The sequence below is a fragment of the Chenopodium quinoa genome, unplaced genomic scaffold, assembly GCF_001683475.1.
Source record: "Chenopodium quinoa cultivar QQ74 unplaced genomic scaffold, ASM168347v1, whole genome shotgun sequence".
Lineage (NCBI taxonomy): Eukaryota > Viridiplantae > Streptophyta > Magnoliopsida > Caryophyllales > Amaranthaceae > Chenopodium > Chenopodium quinoa.
Genome location: NW_018742204.1, coordinates 20670710 through 20697567, shown reverse-complemented (window position 1 = coordinate 20697567; position 26858 = coordinate 20670710). Strand labels below are relative to the sequence as shown.

The 26858-nt window shown below is 33.2% G+C and overlaps 3 protein-coding genes across 3 annotated transcripts; all 3 read left to right on the top strand.

Annotated features, from left to right (window-relative positions):
- The first annotated feature begins 3417 nt into the window (after positions 1-3417).
- LOC110696747 (proline-rich receptor-like protein kinase PERK4) lies at positions 3418-7256 on the top strand. Its single transcript, XM_021874123.1, has 8 exons — positions 3418-4256; positions 4424-4915; positions 5158-5238; positions 5392-5462; positions 5727-5803; positions 5995-6142; positions 6416-6577; positions 6771-7256. Exons 1-8 carry the CDS (start codon positions 3581-3583, stop codon positions 7041-7043), a joined length of 1980 nt encoding a protein of 659 aa, XP_021729815.1. The 5' UTR covers positions 3418-3580; the 3' UTR covers positions 7044-7256.
- An 881-nt stretch (positions 7257-8137) lies between these two features.
- LOC110722555 (U1 small nuclear ribonucleoprotein 70 kDa-like) lies at positions 8138-16806 on the top strand. Its single transcript, XM_021901820.1, has 10 exons — positions 8138-8422; positions 8830-8944; positions 9021-9100; positions 10819-10894; positions 10983-11047; positions 12331-12393; positions 14343-14424; positions 14525-14687; positions 15302-15358; positions 15790-16806. Exons 1-10 carry the CDS (start codon positions 8327-8329, stop codon positions 16343-16345), a joined length of 1353 nt encoding a protein of 450 aa, XP_021757512.1. The 5' UTR covers positions 8138-8326; the 3' UTR covers positions 16346-16806.
- A 5112-nt stretch (positions 16807-21918) lies between these two features.
- LOC110722545 (sulfite exporter TauE/SafE family protein 3-like) lies at positions 21919-25308 on the top strand. Its single transcript, XM_021901812.1, has 12 exons — positions 21919-22334; positions 22452-22611; positions 22763-22963; positions 23074-23138; positions 23269-23296; positions 23446-23513; positions 23601-23687; positions 23787-23837; positions 23989-24210; positions 24323-24416; positions 24533-24673; positions 24959-25308. The coding sequence occupies exons 1-12, from the start codon at positions 22095-22097 to the stop codon at positions 25036-25038; spliced, it is 1437 nt and encodes a 478-aa protein (XP_021757504.1). The 5' UTR covers positions 21919-22094; the 3' UTR covers positions 25039-25308.
- Positions 25309-26858: the final 1550 nt, after the last annotated feature.

Sequence of the window (26858 nt, the reverse complement as noted above, 5' to 3'; positions counted from 1 at the left end):
AAACATAAAATGAACAAGTTATCAACTACTTTCAAAGCTGTGAAGAAGTTAGAGAACTTGTTTTTAAACTCAAATTCTTTCTCACTGATATCTACTTTAAGACTTGATGTGCAACATAATGAACTAACTTCTAGGCTTCTGATGTGAAAAGCCGAACAGTAAAACGCCTTCAAACTATCAGTTTCTTGGCTTCTAATGTGAAAAGCCGAACTAAGTACACGACGAAGTTGGTAGCTTTGTGGTGACGATAGTAATAACATTGCACAGGGAATTTTGATTGTGATAATTTCTAAGACAAACAAAAGAGATGAGAGCCCTGTACTCCCATCTTAAACTTTTTTTTTCCTATTTGCTTTCACATACAACTATTAACTTGTGGCAGTTTTAGATGTATTGAAAATTACTTCCCAACATAATCTACAACTTTTTATTGCTTGTAACTGTCAATTAAAAAGCTAATATTTCATAAATGAACAACAAACCATAAAATGAACAAGTTATCAACTAATCTACAAGAACTCCCATACAAGTAATACAACTAATCAACTAATCTACAACAACAACAAAAATAATAATAACTCAAATAATAAAAATAAAATGAGCAGAAACACATACATTGTATTTTCTTGAGGAACATTTGCAGAATCCATAGCAATTACTTTTAGGTTTCCAAAAAAAACAAAGAAAATGTAAGATAATTACTCATATGAAGCAAAATTAAAACTAAAATCAACTAATAATTACTCAAATAAAGCTATAATCAAACAAAAAAAAAAAAGATAAAACCAGAAAATAAAACATAATTGAGAACTAAAGTAAACCGAAAATCAAATTAAAATACACAAAATAATTAAAATACCTAAAATCAAGCTAAAATCAACATAATAGCACAAATTATCAGTGAATTGTAGGTTTTCAAAAAAACGAAAAAACTGGACAATAACGAAAATAAGCAAACCAAACTTGATAACTACTCAAAAAAATGAAAATAAAACTAAAATCAATGAAAAAAACAAAGTAAAACATTATCGACACAAATTGATAAACAATGTGAGCTGAAATCAGCGAAAATCAAACGAAAATCAAAATGAAAATCAACAAATGTAACTGAATGTGACCTAAAATTAATTGAAGAACACGAAAGTATAAACAATAAACTCACCTTGAAAAAGAATTGATGAAGATTGAAGGAGTAGTGATGAAAAAATCAGAGAGAATAGCAGAGAGAAAGAGAGTAGAAAATAGAGAAATTGTGAGGAGAGAGAAAATAGCGCGTGAAAGAGGAAGGAGAAGAGAGAAAAAACACAGGAGTTTTGTTTGACCGGGATTTAATTGTGGCCGTTGGATGTAATTGATCCAACGGTTATAATTAGTCCTCACATATAATAGGGTTCTCACATAAGGGATGTGGTCTCATATGATCCCATTTCTATACATACATACATATATATATATATATATATATATATATATATATATATAGTAGTGTGTATGAATAATTGTTTTTTTTACAAGTATAATCTACTAATTTTATTTATAAAGTAACGATTCCTAATCCTTATTGAAATAGAATTACAAAGTAGTATATATGGAGAGAGTCCAACTGTATGACATCTATATTTTCAAGTTTATTTTGTATAGAAAAAGTTTTCTTATATATAAAAAAAAACCTTATCTTTGTTCAATTATTTAAACTAGAGTGCATCCGTGCTAAAGCACATAATATATTAATCATATATGTCAATGTTTTTATGGGAGTTATTGAATTTGTTTAAGGTTAAGTTAACAGAATTTGAGGATTAAGAGTTTGAAGTGTTGTGGTTAAAAGTTGAAAAAGTGTCTCTTAAATTATACTCCGTATAATAGATTACTTAATTTAACTGAAATTATATTTGCTGAACTTATATTAAATTATTTTTATCGAACAGAAATTAAATTTATCAATTTTATATTAAATTTCTCTTATAAAGTTAATGATTTTTGCTGAAATAAGTTAATTTCATGAAATAAACTTATTTTTACTGAAGTGGAATTATTTTTACTGAATACTTCGTTTTATTTTGTAAAGTAAAGTGAGCAATTTTTTTTTTTTTTGACAAGAAAGTGATCAAGGTCTTACAGTCTAATGGTCATACAATATAATAAGGAATACATTAGAATTTATGAAGTGTAAATTGAACGTCTTATGAATCTAAGTCAACCATTGAAGAAAGAATTATACGGAGTACATAAGGACACAAACAAAATTTGAATCTACCCCCTCTTTTTGCTCAATTGAACTACAGAGTAATATGTTTTCATACAACACATAAATAATAATAACGATTTAATCTACATAAGAGAGTTTGTGTATTTATAAATTATTGCTTGTACTATCAATTTATCATAATAGGATTTGAGTATATTTCCAGCTAAAATAGTAAAAATTTGGCATTTTGCACCAACAATCATCCCAAAATCGGAAAATCCTAACAAAAACCCATGAATCGATCTCCAGATCGAGCCCAAACCTGTCTTATTAAAAAAAAAAAAAAAATGATGAATTCTTAGATCAAGAAAGTCGTAATAATAAGGTTTGAATCTAATGGTATCATGTAATTTTTTATTTTTATGTTGTCAATTTCCCGTTTAACATCTCTAGTATAAATATGACTAGTTAAAAGGTTAATCTACACCTATATTATATACTCCGAAAAAAGTGCTACTACTTAAAATCTTTCATTTCATACTCTTATTTTAGAACTTAAGATCATGATTTAGAGGCTGTTATTTCTCTATTATGGTGACTAATATATGCTAATAATATGATGGCTAAAATTAAAAGTACTAAAATTAAGGGGAATCAATAAGATTGGTAAGAAAGAGAAAATGAAATTAGGATGAAAAAAACAAAAAAGAAATTAAACAAAGAGAAAGAAAAATAGACAGAACGATTAGATCCTTTTTTGTAGGAAGAGAGAGTAATGGACTATGTCCTCCTTTCTATCATGCCATCTACCTTCCACTCCAACTTTTGCTTCTCTTTCTTTTGATTTCCCTTTTCTAAACTCTCTTCCTTCAGGTTTAATTTCTTTTTGTCCCCTCTTAAATTATGTCTTTGTTTTTTTGGTAACATGTAAGGGTAATTCTAGAATATAATTTTATGATATGTTACATTGTTTTATTACAAACCATACATACATACATGTTTAAATATCCTTTGTTGTAATAAATTGCGCGCAAATATGCAACCACTAATATTAATGCATATGTATAAGGTTGTTCACTTGTTCTCAAGAGGGTTCATACCACGATGCATGCATGCAATGCATGTTAATTATATGTAGTTATTCTCTATATGTTGTGTAATAGCTTATAGCTGCATACATGCACGTTATCCAGGATACTCACAGGTGTATGAAATAATTTGTAATTTATAATTTTTATTTGTTTTCTTACTTTTGTTGTTAATGTATAGGGTTTGGAAAGAATTAGAGGCGAGCAAAAGGGGAGAGCCAAGGAGTAGAGTTTCTTGAACAAAGCTTTTCATGTGGAATTACTAATTAAATTTGTAAAAGAAAAGCTTAGCTTGGAGGTAGAAATGGCGGAAGACGGATCATCATCACCTTCTCCTGATCAATCACCACCATCATCAGGTGCATCATCATCACCACCACCATCAGGATCATCATCATCACCATCGCCACCACCTCCTTCGCAATCTTCATCTTCTCCTCCGCCTTCCTCACCACCTCCTTCTTCTCCTGCACCACCTGAAAGCGGAAATTCATCTCCATCCCCACCACCACCATCAGAAGGATCATCATCATCGCCACCACCACCATCATCGGGTTCATCATCATCATCATCACCCCCGCCTCCTAGCGAGGGTGGTGGTGGTGGTGGTAGTGGTAGTGATAATGGTAATAATAACAACCAGCCTCCTAGAGAGGGTGGTGGTAATGATAGCGGTGGCGGGCCGTCTAGGGATGTTCCATCACAACCTCGATCCCCACCTCAAGAGCTAACCCCATCGGGACCCCGAGGTGGTTCGTCCAATCAATCACCATCCCCTTCATCATTAACCGGTGGAGGCTCTTCTGGTGGTGGCTCATCAAAATCCAATGGTAGCGGGGTCATAACCGGAGTGGTGGTGGTTGGTGGCCTTTTACTCTTTCTAATGGCGGTTTGTGTATTTTGCATAAGAAAGAAGAAGAGGAGAAAGAGTGAAAGTATGCCCTCTTATGGTTGGGAAGGTGGTCCTAATAAACCTCAAGGTACGTAACCCTATATGTGAAATTTTGTCACGTTTTTTCAATTATTAATTAAACAACAAAAACACGAATATCATCCTGCATTATATTATAATCAATAATATTAAAATGCAATGCACCGCATTATAAAATATAATATTGTTGACTAATTGCATCACTTTAACTTTCAGGCAATTATTATAATAATAATCAATATTGGCAAAATTCTTCTCAAGATCACCATGCAGTCAAAATTCCCCCAACATCTGGTGGCCAGGGTTGGGGGAATCCAACTAGCGGCGATGAAAGCGGGCAACAATCAGGGCACAATGCAACATCAACAGCACCATCTCCGGGTTTAAGCTTGGGTTTTAACAAAAGCCAATTCACGTACGCGGAGCTAGCTGCCGCGACAAATGGGTTCGATAGATCAATGATGCTAGGGCAAGGCGGTTTTGGATATGTACACAAGGGTGTTTTACCAAATGGAAAAGAAATTGCTGTGAAAAGCCTAAAGTCTGGTAGTGGACAAGGAGAAAGAGAGTTTCAAGCAGAAGTTGAGATTATTAGCCGTGTTCATCATCGTCATCTTGTGTCCTTGGTTGGTTATTGTATTGCTGGTGGACAAAGGATGTTGGTTTATGAGTTTGTTCCTAATGAAACTTTGGAATATCACCTCCATAGTATGTCATTGATTCTACACTTGTTGATACTTATAATAGTATAGTACTTGGATCCGTATTATATATGATTAGTTGCGTTGTTTATGTAAGTTATGAGAGTAGAGTGAACAAAGAATTAAGCAAGTCTTTTATATCTTGTTTAATTTCTATAGGCCTTATTTGGTTGATACGAGTTTCATTAGTCATTATTAGGTCGATTGTTAATTTCTTATCCACTGAATTAATTTTTAATATGATTTCAGAAAGAGGAGAGTTGGATTTTCCAACTAGGCTTCGTGTTGCACTTGGATCAGCTAAAGGGCTAGGTTACCTTCATGAAGATTGTATGTCTTGCCAAATTTTCTTCATATTCTCTCATATATTGTTTTGTTTACTATCCATCGATACAATATAATAAGCTTCTAAAGTTTCTTTAATGTATGCATTATTCACCTGCTTATCTATCCCTTCAATGTTCTAAATTAAATATGTACCAGGTCACCCAAGAATCATCCATCGTGATATCAAAGCTTCTAATATTTTGTTGGACGAAAACTATGAGGCCATGGTAAGTTCATCAATAAACTTCCTTTTAGTCATCCTCATTCGGCATATATTTTTTGTTTTTTTTTTCTTTCTAAATGATTCATCAAAATAATGAATTTGTTGAAACATCTTTCTAACTAAAACTGTTTGATTGAAAACAAATAAATATTATCTTTAAAAAATAATCAGTAGTAATCAAATTAAAAAAAAAAAAGTATATAATTACAAAATTATTCTACCAACTTTCGCAAGCTAAGCGACCATGATTATATTTGTGGATATTCAGGTTGCTGATTTTGGACTAGCTAAGCTTACCACTGATACAAATACTCACGTCTCTACTCGTGTGATGGGAACTTTTGGGTGAGTTTTTTTTGTTCAATTCATCCAAAATTATTTTACAAATAATTGATTCATGTACAAAAGTGTTAAATTAGTAATAATAATAAGTTTAAAAATTTGATGACATTAGATTTTATTAGAGCAACGATAAAGTGATTAATGATATTATGATATAAATCTAATATACAAATATAACTCATAATATAATGCAGGTATTTGGCTCCTGAGTATGCTTCAAGTGGCAAACTCACTGAAAAGTCGGACGTTTTCTCATATGGTGTAATGTTGCTAGAAATTATAACTGGACGTCGACCGGTTGACCCTCAAATGAAGTACATGGAAGATAGCTTGGTTGACTGGGTATTACATGCAACTCTTCTTTATCCTTTTAAAAAAATAAAACATTTGATTTGGTTTACAACAATGAGTTTAATGTTTAGTCGACTTAAATTACAATATATATAGTGCAGGCGACTTATGTGAAATATGAGATTTGAGGTGGCTAATTATGTCTATTGCAGAAATACAAAACCTACAAATTAAAAGAGTGAAAGCTAATGATATATTTAATAAGTTTATATCTTTTGAGCATTGTATTGATTTTAAATGTATGGTTTTATTTATGGTTCACAGTCCAGACCACTTCTAACTAAAGCATTAGAAACTGGCAATTACCATGAGTTTGTTGATCCACGTTTGGAAGAAAACTATGACCCTAATTTAATGAAACGGATGGTGGCTTGTGCTGCTGCATCCATTCGCCATTCTGCTAAGAGGCGCCCCAAAATGAGCCAGGTTCGTTCGTTCAACTAACATATATTTTTCTCTACTTAACAAACGATTCATTTCAATTCTTGAGTAGACTTTGATCCCAATACCTTTAGTTGGAAATTTTGTTAAAATGACATTTTTATTGATCCAAGTATTTCATAAAGGCATGATTACTGACATGAATGTTATGTAACGTCCACATATCTTAAAATCACAGATTGTTCGAGCATTAGAAGGAGATGTCTCATTGGAAGACCTAAATAGTGAAGGGCAAAAGCCAGTGCAAAACACGATGCTTAGCTCGTCGGGGAGCTCGGACTATGATACTCGTGCATATAGTAAAGACCTCAAGAAGTTCAGGCAAATGGCTTTAGCAACTCAAGATTTTGCAAGCAGTGAATATGGAGGAACCACAAGCGAATATGGATTGAACCCTTCTAGTAGCTCAAGTGACATTTCAAAGGAGATAAATAGCAAGAATATACCTTAATCAATATTTTAACTAGGATAATTCTAATTAATTATTGTTAATTGGATTATGGTACACAAGCTAATTGATTTTTTTTTTTAATTATGTAGAGATTACACTATTTTTCTTAGATAATTTCAAACATGCATTCTATCTTGTCTTCTATTTGCTTGATTCTTTTTCTGAAGAAAAAAAAAATATGTAGATGTAAAAATATACTACGTAAAAATTCAAGTGTTTTTATATCTATTATATTGATTTCTACAAACTTACATTTTACTCTGTCTTCAATTCATGGAAAATATGTTGAGTGTGGACTACAAAGCCAGTTGTTTAATGCACAATAGAGTTAATAGATACATCGTTTACATTTCAAAGATCCCAATATAAAGTGAATCTACTAACTCTATTTAAAACAACTGACTTTCTGGACTAGGTCTCCGAAAGGTATATCGCAAAGAAACTATAAACCTCAAGGAGTATGTTAAATATTTCGAATAAAAGGGAGTTCTACAAGTTTCCATATTCAAGTAATTTTACTTAACACTTATGTAAATAATACAACCAATTTGGTAAAATATCTAATTAACTGAGAAGTCAAATCAATTATTAACCATTTACGCATTAATTATTGAACATGACTTAAAATAACTGATATTGTTGAACACGTCTGTAATCCAACCTAACAATAAGTGAATAGTTGATACCTCATGCGGGGAAATTGATTAAAAATATCTTTTAATTGATTTCGGCACACCTCTATTGTGACTTTGTGAATTAGCGAATGATTGTGTTCCAAAAATCAAGTTTTAGGGTCTGTTCTCTTCAGTTTAATTTCAGTTCAGTTCAGTTCAGTTTCTAATTTACTTCCCTCATAAACAAATCAGTTCAGTTCAGTAAATGAGAACAGACCCTTGATGTACTAAATTTATTTATTTTTTGACGGGAATGTACTAAATTTATTTTGTTTGGAGTGAATAACCAATTCTAACATTGGACTCGTGTTTGGGCCAATAAATCAATATCAAGTTATACCAAAACCGACTGAAAAACGAATTCGAGTAATCCGACTTTACATTTTAATTCTGTATAAATCTGCGAGCCTAAACCCTCTTCGTTTCTTTTCTCTTTTTATTCTCGCTGTTTTCCTCACTCTTCTTCTTTCTCTCGATTTTCCGACTACCAAATTCATTCTTCCAAATCTGATGCATTCTTTTCTCTTTCCTCCCAATCCGATTATCCGAAGAAATTAATCCCTGATTAAATCAAAACCCTAACCCTAGATTTCGAAGATTTCTAGCGATATGGGAGACAACGATGCCTTCTTGCGCAACCAGAATGCCGCCGTTCAGGGTCGCACCAAAGCGCAGAATCGTGCTAATGTTCTTCAGCTTAAAATGGTACAATTTTAGGGTTTTGATTTATTATACTGGATTTGTTTTTGTTTTGTTTACGTCTTATTTGATCTTGCTTTTTTTGTTGATGTTTAGTTATTTAGGGTTCGTTTGAATTCTCTGATAGTGTGAATTTTTTGTTTTATAGACAAGTTAATCAATATTGTGATTATGAATTTGAACTTAGGTATAAGATAAATTTATATATGTAAACTTAAGGAGCTGAAAATAATTGATTTCTAGCTGGTAATTGTAGCTCTGTTGATATGGTTGTTTTGTCTAAGATAGTGTTTGGGGGAGGAGGTGGTGGTTATGGTGGATTAGGGCATGATTATGCAGCGATTGAGGTGCCTCGGTTATTTGCGATTGTGCATCAAATAACAGCAATTGAATTGTGTGATTTTATTTTGCAGATTGGACAGTCTCACCCGACCGGTCTGACTCCTAACTTGCTTAAGTTATTCGAGCCTCGGCCTCCATTGGAGTATAAGCCGCCACCGGAGAAGAGGAAATGCCCTCCTTATATGGGTAACTAATGTTTGCATGAATCTGTTGTTGATACAATTTGTTAGCAAGATCTAAATTGTAATTTGTTTTTTTGAAGGGATGGGGCAATATGTGAATCTTTTTGCTGAGCCTGGGGATCCTGAGTATGCACCCCCCGTCAAAGAAGGGGAAACTCCGGTATGTTGTTCTTGATTGTGCAAATACTTTGATTGACTGTGTTATTCATTTATTGTGCTTGTGAATCACTTATCATTAAGACATTGGTATTAGTATGCTGGTGGAACGTACCCTATAAGTTACTTGAGGCTTGAGTAAGCTGCACCCTTTTCTTGGAAGTGGAAGGGGTGTGATAAGATTTGATACAAAAAGTTCACACCTAGTTATAACTGTTTAAATTGGTTTATATATTTTATTTTGGTTTCAGAAAAGCTACTTTTGTCTTAATAGGTTAATACTTCCTTCATTCTTTTTTACTGGACTTATTTGTTTTATCACGCTTGTCGATGCACAACTTTAATCATCAATTACTTTAAGTCTCTAAGTAAAAATTATAAAAGTTATATTTGTGATAATACTTAATTAGACGACCCTAACAAGATCACATGAATATGTTTTTCCTTACATACACAATAGTCAAAGGCGGGTTGGTGAATAGTGTAAAAGTAAAATCAGGTCCAGTAAAAAAGAACGGATGAAGTATATTGTTTACTTGTTTGATGCCAGTGTGACTTCATTGTTTATTTTTCATTATGATTGTCTTTGGAGCTTGGTTATATACTCCATTACATTTTTTTATATTATATAAATTTTAAAAAACATGTTACTTTATAAGATGATTGGAGAAGCTCTTTTGATTTATGTAATTTTGATTGTTGCTTATATACTCGTATCTTATCTTGTGGTTTAAATGATGCCTTTTTTTCCAGCATGAGTTATCCATTCATGTAATCTGCGTTGCTTTATAGAAATTTACAAGTAATTCATCTTATGAGTTTTCTGACTTTAGAGCCAGAAAGTCCAATTAAAATTGAAAGTTAAGCACATAGATGAGAATATGAGATTAGGAGTTGAAGTCTACGTTAATCAGACATGGCATTTTAACTGCCGTTCCCAAATAGTTGAAAACTGTCTTGCTGTTGTAGTTTTTCTCAAAGGTTATGGGACACTGAGAGAGAGATGGAAAGTTGGAAACCAAATAGTTGGAAGCCTGTTTGTACTTTTACTTTTTTATTTAATATTTTTAATTTACTATGGTATGAGAAGCGACAAAGAGAGGGAGAGGGAGAGGGAGGGAGAGAGAGAGAGAGAGAGAGAGAGTTGTAAACCAAATAGGTACAATTGGAGCGACAACGATACTTATACTTACTTTTTTATTTAATATTTTTTATTTACTATGGTATGAGAAGCGACAACGATATTCCCCACGTCAATAGGTACAATTTGACATAATTAGGAATATTTTGTTGGACACATGCATTTATGCCTCTATTAAATACTCTCACCTGTGTCCATCTAGCATAATAGATTGAAGTCTATTTGTTGTGTGTTTGAGCTTTAAGGTATTTGACTCTAGCCATTTGTATTCTGCTCTTTTGATTGATATTGTCAGTAGAATTTGTGATTTTACTGTTCAATTCTTGAAAACTGTCTGTTAATTCTAACCATGGCTGGTTGCTTCTGATAAAATATATCCGTGTTAGTGGCTGACCAAATTATAAAAAATTTGAGGGATTTGAATGCTACATTAAAACTGGTTTTTTTTATCTCGCACTTTGAGCTTTTTGAGTGTTTTGTGCTTGTCCATCCTTCTCCATTCGAAGTCGGGTGAACAATTGCTATGTTGGTGTCTGAGTGTCTGACTACTCTAAATTTCTATGTTGTGTCTTCATGTGCAGAGCCAAAGGAGAGCCAGAGTTCACCAACTGCGATTGGAGAAAGGTGCTGCAAAGGCTGCAGAAGAGCTAGAGAAATGTAATTTCCTTGTAAATTTTGCACTTTTATGTTTATCTTTATTATTATTTTTTTTTAAAGTGAAAATTTTCATTATTGTACATTGCAGATGAACCACAAAGTGACCCAAATGCCACCGAAGATCCATACAAGACGCTATTTGTTGCTAGGCTGGTAAGCCATACTTTTCAATTCAGTTTGCTGTTTATTATCTTTATGTTCGTCTATGAACTTTTATAAGATTTACTGACAAGAAAATATGGTGATGGAGAACAAGAACTAGGAAACTTCATTGCATATAAAATGAGATTAATAATGCAGAAACTGTAATAAAAATTCGTTTACATATTTTTAACTAATTTCAGTGCTATTTATGTGTTTGTTTAAATAAAAAATTTAAAAATAATCTATCAGTTATTTCAAAGAATGATTTTTAGTGGTTTGTGTACTTCGGAATGAGCTGAAAAAACTATTTATCGTCATGTGGCATGCCCTTGCTCTACTTCACACCCAAAATAGTGTTTGGGTTCAAACTAGGCCCTTGATCTATGCAGATCAGCTAGAAGATTTGGGAAGATGAGGTGTTTCCTATCCAGCTGGCTTGTTTCATTTCATGAAATCTGAAACATAGTGTTTCCAATATTTATGTGAATCTTAGATTTTGATTATGGTCAATTCAGCCTGTTGCTTTTCTAATAAAACTTGAAAGATATCACAGTTGCTGTTTTAGATAAAGCAGCCTTCAGTTTTGAAGTCTGGTTATAATTTAACCTATCTTTTCACCTGTCAATATTATTTTCTACTCTCGATCTACCTATTCCGTCTTCGGGTTGAAGATTGCTAATTTAATATGATTCACAACGACACAGCTACAAAGTGGACATTCTTTTTTGGATGATGAATTAAGTTTATGATAAGATATTTTCATTTGATTTGCTTGTATGCACCTCTTGTTAACTTTGTGTTGTTTTTCGAAGAATGTTTTGTTGACGTAAGGTGCATGTTCAAGATGTTGAGATTCTGTATTCGTACTTGAATGCCCCAGCTACTTGTGATATTGACTTCTTCATTCTGTGCTTGTGGCAAAAGGTGTTTTTTTTCTTTCCATGGAGTGCAATGTTAGCCTTTATAGTCTTAGTCTATAGAATTTTAAGGCTATTTAATTCTCGTACTATAGTTATGTCTCAAAGAACAATGTAGCTAAATTAAGCAGTTGTAACCTGTTGAATCGAGTTGGTACTTCATATATTATCGCTATTAATAGTTTTTATTTTTGATTTTTTTTTTTATACTACCTCAGTTAACTTTTAGTTGCAACTTTGGGGTATCATTTTTTGAGATATAAAATATTCCAAAGTTGTAACTAAAAGTTAACAGAGGTAGTATTTTTTTATTATTTTATTTTATTTTTTTATCTACTGTGAGACAGTGCTAAGTATTGATTTGTTTGTTTGCAGAGTTATGAGACCTCGGAGAGCAGGCTGAAAAGGGAGTTTGAAACCTATGGGCCCATAAAGCGGGTAGGTATTTATAATTATCCTCTTGGGGGATCAGGTTCTTGCGTTTTATCTTCGGTAAGAGGTGACTTGTGTTTATGACGGCTTCTCCTCAGCCTATTCTTCTTCCTGTCCTTGTGACAGTTGCAAAACTTTTTCAAGCATTTTTTGAAATTTTATCAATTTGTTTTTCAGTATTTACATCCCCTTATGGTGTTTTTGAAAATAAAGTTTTCCTTTTCTGTTAATCTTTTTTTCATTTTTGTTTGGTTTTACTTGTTTTTGCAACAAAAGAATAAAATAAAATGGATAGTAGCTTTCTCCAGTCTCTGTAATGAGTGTTGAATTTTCTTTAGGGTTTTTGATTAAATGACAGCCAGTGACCTTGAAATTTTCCCAATGTTTCTGCACTGTATGGTCAATTTTGTTGAGTTTTTATTTAAAATATGAGGGAGGGTTGTGTATGCGTCATGATAGAATATTATGAAGGTCCATGCACATGTAAGAGAGAGGATTAGGTATGGGATTTTGCTGGAAGACTTCTTGTTTCTTGGTAATTATCTTTGTCCTTTTTTTAAAACTAATATTAGAAAGAAATAGATTGAAATCTTTTCCATGATTGTAGTCTCAGCAAAGATTTGGTTCAGTATTCAATTCTAGTTTTGAGGTAATAAAACTGGTGAGGCGGGGTTAGTTGAGATTACTTTTCAGCAATTGTTATATTTAAGCATTCATACTTATTGCTAAACAATCCTATTTCAATAATGTAGCATCCTGCATGAAGTGCATTCCTCTTTTCATGTGTTTACAGTTATTGAATAGACATTTTTTCTTTGTAGCATAAATTTGTGCTAAATTCATTTGCCTTCTGCTTAACTAAGACGGGTGATGGGGTTCAGTCTTAGCCTTTGCTTTGTCTTCTTGGTGCAGTTAGATTCAAATTTGATTATTATTATTTGCTAGATAGTTTAATTTGATCTAGAAATGGTTTTATTATGAATGGTTGTTAATTCTTGATGGCAAAGCTGATATCATAAGTTGTGCGGTGCTAAAGGCGCTTTCATTTTGGAACCTATAGCACAGGTACCATTGGCTGTCTACCTTTTATAACAGTAGGTCTGTCTTGCATATGCTTTGAAAAACAGTGTTCCTTTGCCTTAGATTTGGGTGGTTTCTCGAACTTGGTTATTTGCTTTCATTTCTAGTGCCTAGGTATGATACACACCTGAGTATGAAGGTCCATGTTCTTTAAGTAAAATTCATGGAGAAATGGTATGAAATATCAACCCGATGGTAATCCACTATTCCCTTTTTATGTTTACTTTTGAATTTAAAGCTGGTACTTCATCCTCCTTGGTGAAGCTGAAATAGTAAGTTGAAAAGAGCTGATGTTTTATGCCTTTGTGACTTTCTTTGTTCAAGATACAAAAGGAGACACCGTCCACATTTTAGCTGCACTTGGTAAAATTTCCGGGAGTTTTAGTTTCTCTCCCCTTTCAATTTAATTTCTCTACATGCGATGCTTTACTAAGCTCTTTTGCTTGCCAAAGGCCACTGAAAACCTATCCGCTGCCAAGAAAGGATCCTGGTATATCTAATTCTAAACACTTCCTTCTATATTGAAAGTTTCCCTGGTAAGGGGGATTAGTATTTTCTTTAAATTTCCCTGGTAAGGGGATTAGTTTCTTCTTTAAATTTCCCTGGTAAGGGGATTAGTTGGTTCAAGGGCTGGTAGATTGGCCACTTACATCAGTGTCACTACAACTCTAGCGGTGGCAGTTCGTCTCACTTGTGGAGCATTATCAATTAAAGGTGCGCGGCATAGCGCCTGTTTGCCGTGCCATTAAGGACTTTACTTGTAGATTTAAGCTATTCTTCTTCAGATGAAAAACAAATGTTCTTCAATTTCTTCTAGCATATATCTTTTGCATGTTATTTTCTTGTCCCTATAGTTTGTTTCTCCCTTTTTTCAGGTCAAAATGATTTATGACAAGGAGACAAACAAACCAAGAGGCTATGCTTTTATAGAATTTTCTCATACAAGGGACATGAAAGGTTTGCTTGCCATACTGCTGGTTATATAATTTATTTTTTTAATCGTTTATCTTTACCTTTAAACTTGCTTATATGACATGTCTTTAATGAATCCGTATAGCTGCGTATAAACAAGCTGATGGAAGGAAAATTGATGGAAGGAGGGTTCTGGTGGACGTGGAGCGTGGAAGAACTGTTCCCAACTGGCGACCTCGCAGACTGGGTGGTGGACTAGGAACCACTAGAGTTGGTGGTGAAGATGTCAATCAAAAGAGTGCTACAAGGTTAATGACCATTTTGAGATATTATGAGAGCACAATTATCTGTACTTACTGGCTTAATCTTGTAGAATTTCATGTGGAATTTAGGGGTGGGAGGACATATTGGGGTCGATCAGAATCTGTTTCTCCTCGCAAGTGCTTTTTCAACATTCATCTTCTTTATTTATGGAATTGAACTGTATGCTTAACTGCTTAAGAAAGGGTCAAGGATGCTAGAATTAGAGGACTCTTTACGAAGGATTAGCATGCTTTATTTAAGAAGTTTGATGCACAATCTGTACTTAAAAAGTTTTGAGGCATATCATCTTTTTTCTTTTTTAGATACAGTTTTTGGTATAGTTTACATTGTTACGTTTCAAATGTGGCATTTCTTTCATGTGCAGTAGAAAGGTTGATTATACTTGGGTTACTCTTGGAGATGAAAGTGTTTTGCTGTTGTTGTGTGAAGAATGATACACAATCCCCCCCCCCCCCCCACCCCCCTCTTTCTCTTATACTAATATCGGATGGAGCCTGTACTTTCAAATTTCTGCTTTCTGCCTGAGCTCTTTTTTTATTTTTGCTGTAGTAATTTTCATTCTGTAGTTGAAAACTTAATTTTGTTCTTTTCTTCTTAGGGAGCCACAAGCAGGAGTGCCATCTCGATCAGAGGAGCCGAGGATACGAGAAGATAGGTATAGCTGCTTTATTTTTATTTCTGAAAGTAGGTTGATAATGCTTTGGGATCTGGAATGTGGACCGTGGAAACGTTAAAACTAATCCAATACATCTGTCTTTGTGCTTAGGAATCTAATATTGTGTGTTTGACTTGATTAATAATCATGGAATTAGACCGAATACTGATAAGGGTATTTCTGTTTCAAGTTTTCAACTGACCTTTTCTATTTATATTATTAATTATAAAGGGATTTTGAAAGGTTGATAATTTATGAATAAAGGCCCTTGACATATAATGTTTGCTTGTATTCTGAAGAGAACGCTTCCTGTTGTTCCATTGAGTTTCCTGGTTTTAGATACAGGATATGCAATTATATACCAATTTAATATCTGTGCATTGTATCTATTATATTGCTTTGTGGATAAAAAATTATGTTAAATTTTCCAGAGAAAAATCTCGAGAAAGGGGCGGCAGGGAGAGAGATCGAGAACGGGAAAAATCTCGTGAACGATCCCATGACAAGTCTAGGGACCGTGATCATAGAGAGGATAGACACCATAGAGATCGTGATAGGACCAGAGACAAGGACAGGGACAGAGATCGTGGCCGCGATCGTGAACGTACTCGTGATCGTGATAGAGGTAAAGACCGTGGTCGTGACTATGATAGAGATCGGGATCATGGACGTTCCCGTGATAGGCATCGTGATAGGGACCGAGATTATGAAACCGGGGAGGCAGACCATGATCGCGGCCATTCTCGTGATAGGGATTATGAGTATGATCACATGGATGCTAAACTTGACCGTGGCAGGCATGGTGAAAAAGAACGAAGTTATGATCATGCTGGAGCTGAGGAGGATCGGGGGTGGTATGATGCTGATCAAAGTCGGGGACAATATGATGATAAAGATGATCTGGGTGATCATGATCGATACAATCATTATGCTAATGAGAGTGGTCATATGGAAGAAGATGATTATAGTTATAATCGGGAAGTCTGAAGAAGCTAAAGAGCCATTGAAATTAAGAAAAAAAAGAAGAGGAATTGAGCTAACTTTTCCTTTGCAGACTTTTTTTTTCACAATTGCTGAAAGTTTACTTAAGCTCTCATCGTGGTTGTCGGCAGTGTTTAAGGATTAGGGCATTTTGCTTCTAGGAGGTATTGTATTGTTACAAATTAGGTAAGAATCTGTTAAATTTCATAACTTTTGTTCATTATGTGTTGCTCGTTTGTTTGGTTTGGCGGAGTCTGCTAAGAGTGTATGTTGTTACTTGTAATTCATTCTGCCCCTGGCAAGACCCTCGCTATGAACGCCTTTCGGTTAATTTTCTTATGTCCTTTTGATGCTTGGTTGATCTCACATGTATGCAAGTGCTCTTGTTGAATTGCATAGAAAAGTGAATTGCAGCTATTGCTCATAATGTAAGGGTCTTGAGCTCCTGTGCTCAATATTTGGTCGCATTTATGTTGAGTTGCAATCAAAGTTGTGTGTTTTAGGAAAGTTGCCATGCTGGAATTGTTGTCTGATGATTTAATATTGGATTAAGAATATATATTTAACAATGAGTATTTTATTTTTACTGCACGCATAGTTCCTCGCTTTTTTCACTTGCACTTGTGACTTTGGTTGTGAGTTTTTAATTATCTTTTAGTAGAACGTGTAAATAAATTAATATGTTTGAAGTATATACATTAAAAAAAATTAACAACAGTATATGTAAAATAGTTAAAGTCGATGTCTCAATGAGTCAATGGTGCAATTTTTAAGAATGGATTGGAATTTTATTCAACGTTATCACGTTTTTAAATTTTAACGAGTGAATTTATGCATATGTTTTCAGTCCCTTTTCTTTCTTGCAATCATCCTTTACCACTCGTTGTGCATTTGCACCACAACACCACCTACTCACTCAACCATGACCTACACGCCTAGCACTAACCGCCGCTGCCTAAAAAACTTGAGCACTGCTGTGGTATTGTTCAAATTTTTCGGTACGGATAATTTGGGCTGTATCACCATGGTGCCATTAAAATCCCAAGTGACTTTTTGGTGACTGTGTGGTACTACCTGAAATTTTCTGTGCCATTATGGTACCACCAAAACTTCCTACTAGTATTTTCAATGTTAGATGACAGCGATAGGTGACGTTGTTGAGGAAGGGATGAGAGAAGTGGAAAGGGTAAGATTTAAGCAAGTGATGGAGAACCGTTGAAATATGCCTTGAATTGGGTTTAGGAGGAGTGAGCTATAGCTTGTGAGGTAGCTCATTAGTTTCGGAAACATTTGAAGTTGCAACCGAGTTGGATAGCTCCTATGCGAGCGAGCTATAGCTCACGGTGAATGGTACATTTGCAAGGGGTGAGCAAGAGCTCGCTCAGTAGCTTGCGAAGGCAAAGGTGTACTAGGGGAGAGCAATAGCTCGCTCGACCATGAGCGATTGCTTGGCTAGGGGCCGAGCGTGAGCTCACTCGATGGTGAACAATAGCTCGACCAGGTAGAAGCTTGCTCAATAATGAGCGAGAACTCTCCGTTTGCTCGTGGTGGAGCCCACATAACTACTTTAAGTTATGTTAGTCTTTTGTTAAGCATTTATCTATCTTTTTTCTATTCTTTAAGGATTAATAAAACTTTTTTCTAGCCTGCCCGTGGACGTAGTCAAAACAAGTGTTGGTGAACCATGTAAATCTGTGTGTTATTTATTTGTTTTGCATTCTTTAATTTGTTCTTTCTCACATCCGTTACAACAATTACAATTTACAAAGTACGGAGTATTTGGTTTTGAGTTGTGTTTCATATGGTTTTAGTTTTGAATTACATTACAAAGTATTTGGTTTTTTACTTTCCAATACTTATGTGCACGTTTTTTATTTTTCAATACTTATGAACATGTGCACATTTTCACTTGAGTAAACTCTTATTTTTTAGATATAGGCTCATGTTCATTTATTTTAACCTTTATTATATTCCTTGAACCAAGTAATTATATCACTGGCCATTGAGCCCCAAATGCACAAACCAATAATTGGATCGGGGCATTCCATTCATTCATTACACTTTGCCACACCTTCGATAATTTGTCCTTTGAAATTACGAAGGTTGCTACACACAATAATTAGTTTCAATAATGTTGCTGCAGGAAACCTCAAAATGTTCAATATGCATGTGTTCTTATTACATACTTCGTATTTATCAGAAATGAAAACGACAACATTATATATACGAAGAGTATACTAAAAGGATTAGCATGAAATTTCTTGGCATTTACTTGCACATTTTATACAATTTACATTGCGTAGAAATACTCAAGTCGGTCCAATAAATTTTTATCTTGATATGTAAACTTGTACTTACAAATAAGTTCACTAGTCAAATTACATAACTTGAACGTATAAGATTGTTCAGCAACTGTGTAAATAACCCCACTCTATTGTTACGAAATTTCGTTGGCCTTAATATTAACATATAAGGTATTAGCCAGTAAACTTCGAAGAAGTTTCCTGAATCGTACAATGTGTTTTTTTTCTGGGATTTAATTGTAACCTGGAGAATCATTAGTATAACAGCAACAAACGCATCACACCTTTCTTGAGCTAAATTCCAATATCACTCTATATTCTCCTTAACAGTATCTTACAACGTACGGGGGAAGATTGTCGCCCCGCGACAAAGATGGATTATACATTAGATACTCCTCGTATTTAACGTTGTGCAATATGATGTGTCTAGTCTCTACTCTCTCTATTTAAGATATACTTCCTCCGTTCTTTTTTACTTGACTCGCTTTTACTTTTACACTATTAATCACCTCTTATTTGACCGTCTTTTGTGAATGATATGTAAAGAAAAATATATTCATATGATATATTTTTTAATTCATCTCATTAAGTACTATCGTAATATACAACTTTTACGGAGTATAATTTTTACTTATGAAGAATTAAATTTATTGATCGTTAAAGTCTTACATTGGCAAGCGCGATAAAAGAAACATGTCAAGTAAAAAAAAAAAAAACAGAGAAAGTATGTTCCATTAATAAACACTTTAAAAAACGGAAGGAGTATTTAAAAATATAGATTATAAAAAGTTGTTATTCAAAAAATATACATAGTAAATGTTAGAAAATAAAAGGGTGTTGTGTTTGATTAGTGCGGAACAAGACAATGATATAATAATAATGAGAAAAACAATAAAGAAGATAAACAAAGAACACAAGGATTTACGTGGTTCGATCAAATTAAACCTACATGTAGGGGATTAATATACTCTATAATGGAGAAAGAACACTACAAGGAGCCTGAAATCTTAATTGCTCTCTAAGGTTTGCTAGAGCTATAACTCACTTTTTGTAGCAAGAAGCCTTGCCTACACACTTCTCCGGGCAATCTATTGCTCACTACTCCAAAACACCATTCAATATACATTATTAAGATGATGATTTTAAATTGTAACTATATGACTATTTTTTCATATGTATAGATCATTAATAATATTGGTCAAAATGGATTGTATAATTAATAGTATACTGCAAAATGTTGATATGAGACTCAATGTCAATGCAATATTTTAACCATTATATTTTTTAATTTTTAATTAGTTTAGCTTATAAACATCTAATATTATGAAGGTATACAATTATACATTGTGACTAATCCCATCAAAGTTTACTTAATAACAGTTTTTTTTTTAAATTTTTTTACTAATAATTCTAGTCAATGTAGTGACGCAATTATTCAGATACGGAGGAGTAACACACATGTGAGTAAGAAACAGAGGGAAAATGACGAACATGTACAACATTGGCGAGCTATATACTCTATTTATATCACAAACTGAGTTCAAATTACTAACGTTTAAGACATAGAGCTTGTGTATGCTATATTGTTATGTCTCAAGTTAAAATCCTCTTACTGGCATTTGGATTATGATTGGTAGTTTTGGTACTCTTTTAAAATATGTGGCCAAACTCTCTTTTAATATACACTAGATGTAAGCCCGTGCGATGCACGGTTTTTTAAATATTTCATTTTGTATATTTTTTTTTTGTAATTTCTTAATATTTTTTTGTTTTTATTTTCTATTCTATTATTTTAACATTAATTTATGGTAAAATATTTTGTTAAGTTTTAAAATATTCTTATTCAAATTTTACGTATATAGAACTTGAATATATAAATTGAAATAAATATTATCTCATTCATCGGATAGTTAGATAAAATCATTAAATCAAAATATATTTTTTAATTTCTAATTATTTGTTAAAATAATATAAATCCTAATGTAAAAGATAATATAAAAGATCATTTTTGTTTTTTTTTCATAATTTAAATATTAAATTACTATTTTTTGTTTTCAATTCTCAAATTTCATTTGTTAAATATTTCTTAAATGGCGACTGAATATTAAAATTCTAAATTAATTATAAATCTAATTTTTCATTGGTCGAAATATTACTTTTGCTTATGTGGCGTGCAATGCACGAATTTTTATATACATTTTGTATATAAATATTTTTGTGGTGATCTCTTAATTTTTTTCTTGCATTATAAGTTTTAAAATTTTGTATGAAAGTATCATATCATCAGGTATTTAGTTTTGTAACAAATAAAAATGATAAAATTTAGTGTTCTTAAATAATTAAAATCCTAATAAATTACTATTCGTCGTTTTTACCTTAGTGGAAAAATTTAAAATTTCATTCGTCACTTTTGTTTAGGTGGCGAGTGATTTTTTTAATTCTAAAATAAAATAAAAATCTAATTTTTGATTGGTCGAAAATATACCTTTTCTTATGTGGCGCTCCCAATGCTCTCCAAAAATGCCTACTTTATTTATATATATATATATTAGATTAGTACATTTTTGCCTCACATTTGAAATGAAGATGAACTCTCTCTTTGCAACCTAGCCATAAATTTGATATACTGTAGATAGATTTTCTAGTAAAATTCCAAAAAAAAAAAAAAAAAAAAAAAAAAAAAACTAGTTTATAATGCTTAATACTTATTTTTACTAGTTTAAAGTAATTGTCACTGATTCACAAGTTATTTTGTTAATATATAACAAATTTGTTAGCATTTTAAAATTTTCATTGTGAATGATGTATGTATGTGGTACGAGTACCTCTTTTTAGTGTTCGAGAAAGGTGACATGTGACACATATACTTTTCAAGGAATGCTTTTTAATTAGTATATAAGGTTCTGTTATGTTCAGCTTAGAGAGCCAGAATCAATCCCAAGATCTTCTGGAATCAGGATCGGAGGAAAACAATAACCACTTGAGCTATCTCTCGTGACGATTCTATATGATTATGTTTTTCTTTACTATAAATTAGAAAATAAAGTCAAATGATATTGTATAAATATTGCCGGAGTAAAACTAGGTCCAGTTAAACAGATTGTGAAAGTAGTGGAATTTGTTTTACATATATACTTTTATTTTTATAGGGTTCGTTGAATTTTACTTACCAAAACGGATTATTCCTCATTATGAGTGAAGTTTACATTTTCAGAAAAAACCCTAAACGATAAAGAACACGCAAAAATCGATCTCCTTAAAGACAAACTACACTGAAGTGGGCAGTAGTGCAATTATCCAAGAGTAATCTACACTCTATAAATACAAGCAAAGTAGCTAAGCTGCAAGAGAACATTGAAAGCACATTATTTCTTTTATATCCTTTCAATTCCAAGACAAGTTCTTAACAAAAAAAAAAAACGTGTATTTGAAGGCTAAGTTTAGGCTAAGTAATGGCTTTACTCAAGAAAGCGAATGGCTTAAACCAAAGAAAAGTTGTAGCATGGATGGTTTGTTTGATCATACTGCTTCTGAATGCAGTAGCCTATGCCGAGAGACCCTTAAAGGATACCGCGAATCATCCTGCAATTAGTATAGTTGATCAAGAGCAAGTTGTGAAAGAAGGCCTTTTGACTAAGATGTATCATTTCTTATGGAAAGCAGGAGAATCCTCATATCAACCTGTTTGGCCTGTTAGTCTACTTGTACTCAGCTTGTATTTTCTTTCTAGCGCCTTTTGTTGAAATGTTGAACATTTTTGGTGTTCTGATGTATGTTGTCATTGTTTTTGTCATGTGTTTGTTGAGCAGGATATCGAGTTTGGTTGGAGGATCGTGGTGGGATCGTGTATAGGGTTCCTTGGTGCTGCACTTGGAAGTGTTGGTGGTGTTGGAGGTGGTGGAATATTCGTACCAATGCTTACTTTGATCATTGGTTTTGACCCTAAATCATCCACTGCCATTTCAAAATGTGGGTATATAGTCTTCTCATTGTAGTATTGTTTAAATTTAGGTGTTGTTTTTTGAGAGCTTATATATAATTTGGAAACTAAGTATCTAAATCTTAGAAACAATAAAATGAGATTTCTTGGCCTAAATTGTGGAAATTGTTGATATTTCAGGTATGATTATGGGAGCTGCTACATCAACAGTATACTGTAATTTGAGTCAAAGGCATCCAACTTTGGATATGCCTCTTATAGACTATGACTTGGCTGTACTAATCCAGCCTATGCTTATGCTTGGGATCAGCATCGGAGTTACCTTCAACGTCGTGTTTGCTGATTGGATGGTCACTGTCCTTCTCATCATCCTTTTCTTAGGTGCCTTGATTATAAACATACATTTTTCCATCTGCTAAAATTAAATTTTTTATTCAACCAAATTTTAACAAATTTATCAAGCTTTGACACATGTTGCTTATGGCTGGCAGTTACGTCAATAAAAGCTATACTCAAAGGTGTTGATACATGGAAGAAAGAATCGCGAATGAAGGAGGTACTACACATTAATTAGTTCATGATAATACCATCAATTACACAACCTGCAGTCCTGTACTTGAGCATAAGTTAAGAGATTTTTAATTGTTTACTGATGAGTTTGATCGCTTTTGGTTGTATTGTTTCAGGTAGTGGCCTCATTGCCTAAGCCAGAAGGTCAGCTTAAGTTTTCAACCTGTAAATATGTCGCAGGATTCTATTAGTCAGATTCAATGCAAAAGAAATAAATAAATGAAGTAAATAAAAGAAAAAAAATTCAAGAAGTATTCCTGATAAATCAGAATGTTTATGTTTACTATCTACAGAGGAGTCTGGAGGAGACTACAAGCCATTAGCCAGTGGACCTCCTGCTCAGCCTGCACACGATGCTAAGGTCCGCCTTTTCACATCAAAAACATCACTTACAAAACCCCTTTAAACTTCCAATTACTAACCTTTTTGGTAGCATGAATGATCTTAGGTTCCTATGTTATCCAACATATACTGGAAAGAGCTATCATTGCTTATATTTGTTTGGGTTGGTTTTCTTGCTATTCAACTCATCAAGGTGAGTGTTTTTTTGGTGAAACATTAAGTCCTTTTTGTAATGAAATATTTTCCTTATATGTTTGGGGTAAATTGTTAACTGAATTACCTTTGTTTGCAGAAATATACAGTGACCTGCTCCACTCAGTATTGGCTTCTAGATCTACTGCAGGTAAAACTTGAAAATATTCTCATGTGACACCTTAATTATTAGAGGGTCGGGACAATATGATTATTGATTCCGGACTAAGGAAGAGTATTATGTTGGAGTACATGCTCAACATACCACAGTGATCTGACAAGCATTACCTTTTGGAATGCAGGTACCTATAGCTGTATCAGTCACGCTATATGAAGCAGTAGGTTTGTACAATGGGACTAAGGTTCTTTCATCCAAGGGAAAAGAAATTTCCAGTTACAAGGTGCACCAAATCTTCTTGTACTCTATGTGTGGTGTAATTGCCGGTATGGTTGGTGGCTTGCTTGGGCTAGGCGGCGGATTCATCATGGGACCTCTCTTTCTTGAACTCGGTATTCCTCCTCAGGTATACAGACATCAGTATCTCGAATTAGAGATTATTTAGAGAAGAAAACATAGAGCTTGGAACGACGTTTCCCAAATTATCTATGTCTAATCAATTGATAAATGGTATGCAGGTAGCAAGTGCCACTTCAACATTTTCAATGATATTCTCATCCTCGATGTCTGTCATTCAATACTACATCCTTAAGCGATTCCCTGTTCCATATGGTAAAATTTTTAATCACATAATGTAAAATGCGTCTTATTTTTAATAACTTGCTAGAAGTGGTAAAATGATAAACTGTGTATGTGTTGTTATCTAATCACTTTCTTCTGTCTTTCAGCGGCTTATTTTGTCCTGGTTGCTACACTAGCAGCCTTCGCCGGTCAGCATGTTGTAACAAGGGCAGTAAAAGTGCTAGGCAGAGCCTCGATTATCATCTTTATCCTCGCATCAACGATTCTTATTAGTGCAGTCACCCTAGGTACATACAATCATGCATTCCTATTCAATTATGCTTCATCTATTTTGAGACTAAAAATGATTAACTACTACGGAGTTTATGTTAAATTAACACATTACATAAAAAAAATGGTCCCATTAACATATATCTTTGTTCATCTTTGGCACACTAGTATATATGTGCTAGTGCACGAGTTGGTAATAGCCGGTGCACTAGCACATATACGTAGTAATGAATTGCAATCATAGTACAGAAATTTCGTACTATTAAATATCGAGCATAATTGCATTTTGTTTAACATTGTAGGTGGAGTGGGAATAGCGAACATTATAAGTAAGCTGCAGAATCACGAGTACATGGGTTTTGAGAATTTCTGTCGTCGTTAATCCTCTTGTAATTAAAAAAATTTTGTATCTCACCTCAGTATGTTGAGGTGCTCTAATTGTTTACCTTATTTTCATTGTTATTATTTTTGTAGGCGATCAATTTCGCCAAATTGCAAAGTCTCAATTCAGTATTTCAAACATAGTATCATAGAAATTTTTTGTTATCATAAATCAGCAACATGTTTTGCTCTGAAATGTCTAATGTATCACTCACATGTATTGTTCTGATTTCTGTTGTCTCATAAAGTCGATGATCGACTCTTTTCACTATAAAAATTCTACTAGTACTTGTATATTGCGCACCATGAAATATGTGACTGAGTAGCACACCAAGGGTTCTAGTATAGTAAGAGATCTCTAGAGTGAGTAGGGCAGTTCTGATTGACTAAACTGAATTTATTAGAGCAGAGCTGAACTGAACTGAACTGAACTAAATATTTTATCAGAGAAGGAAAATAGGAGCTAAAATGAACTGAACTTAACTTATTATAACTCAACTGAACTGGAAATAATTGTATCACTTTATCACCATAGAGTCTTATCTATATATGGACCGGTAGTGTCCCGTGAAGCGGTGATATGATTTTGCTATGTTAATGATTTCACAAAATAGTACAAAAGTCAAATTCATTTTTGAAGTGGAGTAACTAATAAGGATAATAGATACATATATGTTGGGTGAAAAATATTTAATTTGTGAATTCTTGACGACGGTAATCGTCCAATTTTATTTTAGGATAAAGATAATAATTTCACCACTAATTTACCAAACATTATTATTAGAGGACAAACATTTAAATTTTTTTTTTTGATATACAATAAAATATTATACATATATCCGCTTTAAAGTTACCTTAAAGTGATCCGAAGTTACACTATAATGAATAAAAGTTGCTCATTATATATAATGAAAGTTATTTAAGATTTATGGATAAAAGTTACCCTAAATTTAATAAAAGTTACCTCGATATATATCAATATTATTGTACATCAGATGATGCAAAAGTTTTTTTATTTGAGTTTATGAGTAATTTTTTTTTTATTTTTTTTAACTTAATCAATATATTAAGTGACTTTTTTTTTTAATGAAAGAGCTAGAAGTACCAATAATCAAGAGTTGGGCAAGTTGTTGATTAGTACATAGGGAGCAATATCAAAAGGATGATTTTCCCACACTTGCTCAATTCCAAAATGTACTATCCTAATTAGGTGATGGGCGATAGAATTCTCATCCCTACGAACATGAGACCAATAAACAAAATTAAAGTCTTTGCAAACAAACATAAGATCATCTAGAACAGAATCAAGGTCTAAGAAAATAATCATGGCTTTCAAAAGCCGATTTAGAACTACTTGGCTATTTGATTCCACCACCAAGTTCTTCACCTCGTACCTTCGAGCTAGCTTATAGCCGAAAAGAATTGCTTTGCACTCAGCAATTTCAGGGGGCAAATTAAAGTGACTGTTTGGTTAAATGAAAACTCTCCGTCCCCTTTTGATAGTCCCTTATGACATCTTTCACGAGAATTAATAAACACAAATAAAAATAATATAAGTACGTTGAAATAGTAAATTGACATTGGGTATGCAAAAAAGCAGAGAGAGAAAGTAATAAAAGTACATGGGAAACAAAATTTACATGGAAAAGTTAAATTTGTACAAATATTGTTGCAAATTGGAGGGAATTTTGGTAAAAAATTAATATTAATGGTTGTTGAAAAAAACAAATGAAATGAACATTTTGGGACTAAAATTTGCCCATAAAGACTATCATTTGGGGACACAGGGATTAACTCAAGAATTAATGTTTGATTGAGCGT

Bases quoted from the DNA above. Each gene is read 5' to 3' on its own strand.
- LOC110722545 (XM_021901812.1), top strand. From the start codon at position 22,095: ATGGCTTTACTCAAGAAAGCGAATGGCTTAAACCAAAGAAAAGTTGTA. The intron at 23,514-23,600 runs GTCCGCCTTTTC...GAATGATCTTAG, and splicing joins AGCCTGCACACGATGCTAAG to GTTCCTATGTTATCCAACAT. The intron at 23,688-23,786 runs GTGAGTGTTTTT...CTTTGTTTGCAG, and splicing joins TTGCTATTCAACTCATCAAG to AAATATACAGTGACCTGCTC.
- LOC110722555 (XM_021901820.1), top strand. From the start codon at position 8,327: ATGGGAGACAACGATGCCTTCTTGCGCAACCAGAATGCCGCCGTTCAG. The intron at 10,895-10,982 runs GTAATTTCCTTG...TGTACATTGCAG, and splicing joins TGCAGAAGAGCTAGAGAAAT to ATGAACCACAAAGTGACCCA. The intron at 14,688-15,301 runs GTTAATGACCAT...TTTTCTTCTTAG, and splicing joins AATCAAAAGAGTGCTACAAG to GGAGCCACAAGCAGGAGTGC.
- LOC110696747 (XM_021874123.1), top strand. From the start codon at position 3,581: ATGGCGGAAGACGGATCATCATCACCTTCTCCTGATCAATCACCACCA. The intron at 4,257-4,423 runs GTACGTAACCCT...TTTAACTTTCAG, and splicing joins TGGTCCTAATAAACCTCAAG to GCAATTATTATAATAATAAT. The intron at 6,143-6,415 runs GTATTACATGCA...TATGGTTCACAG, and splicing joins AAGATAGCTTGGTTGACTGG to TCCAGACCACTTCTAACTAA.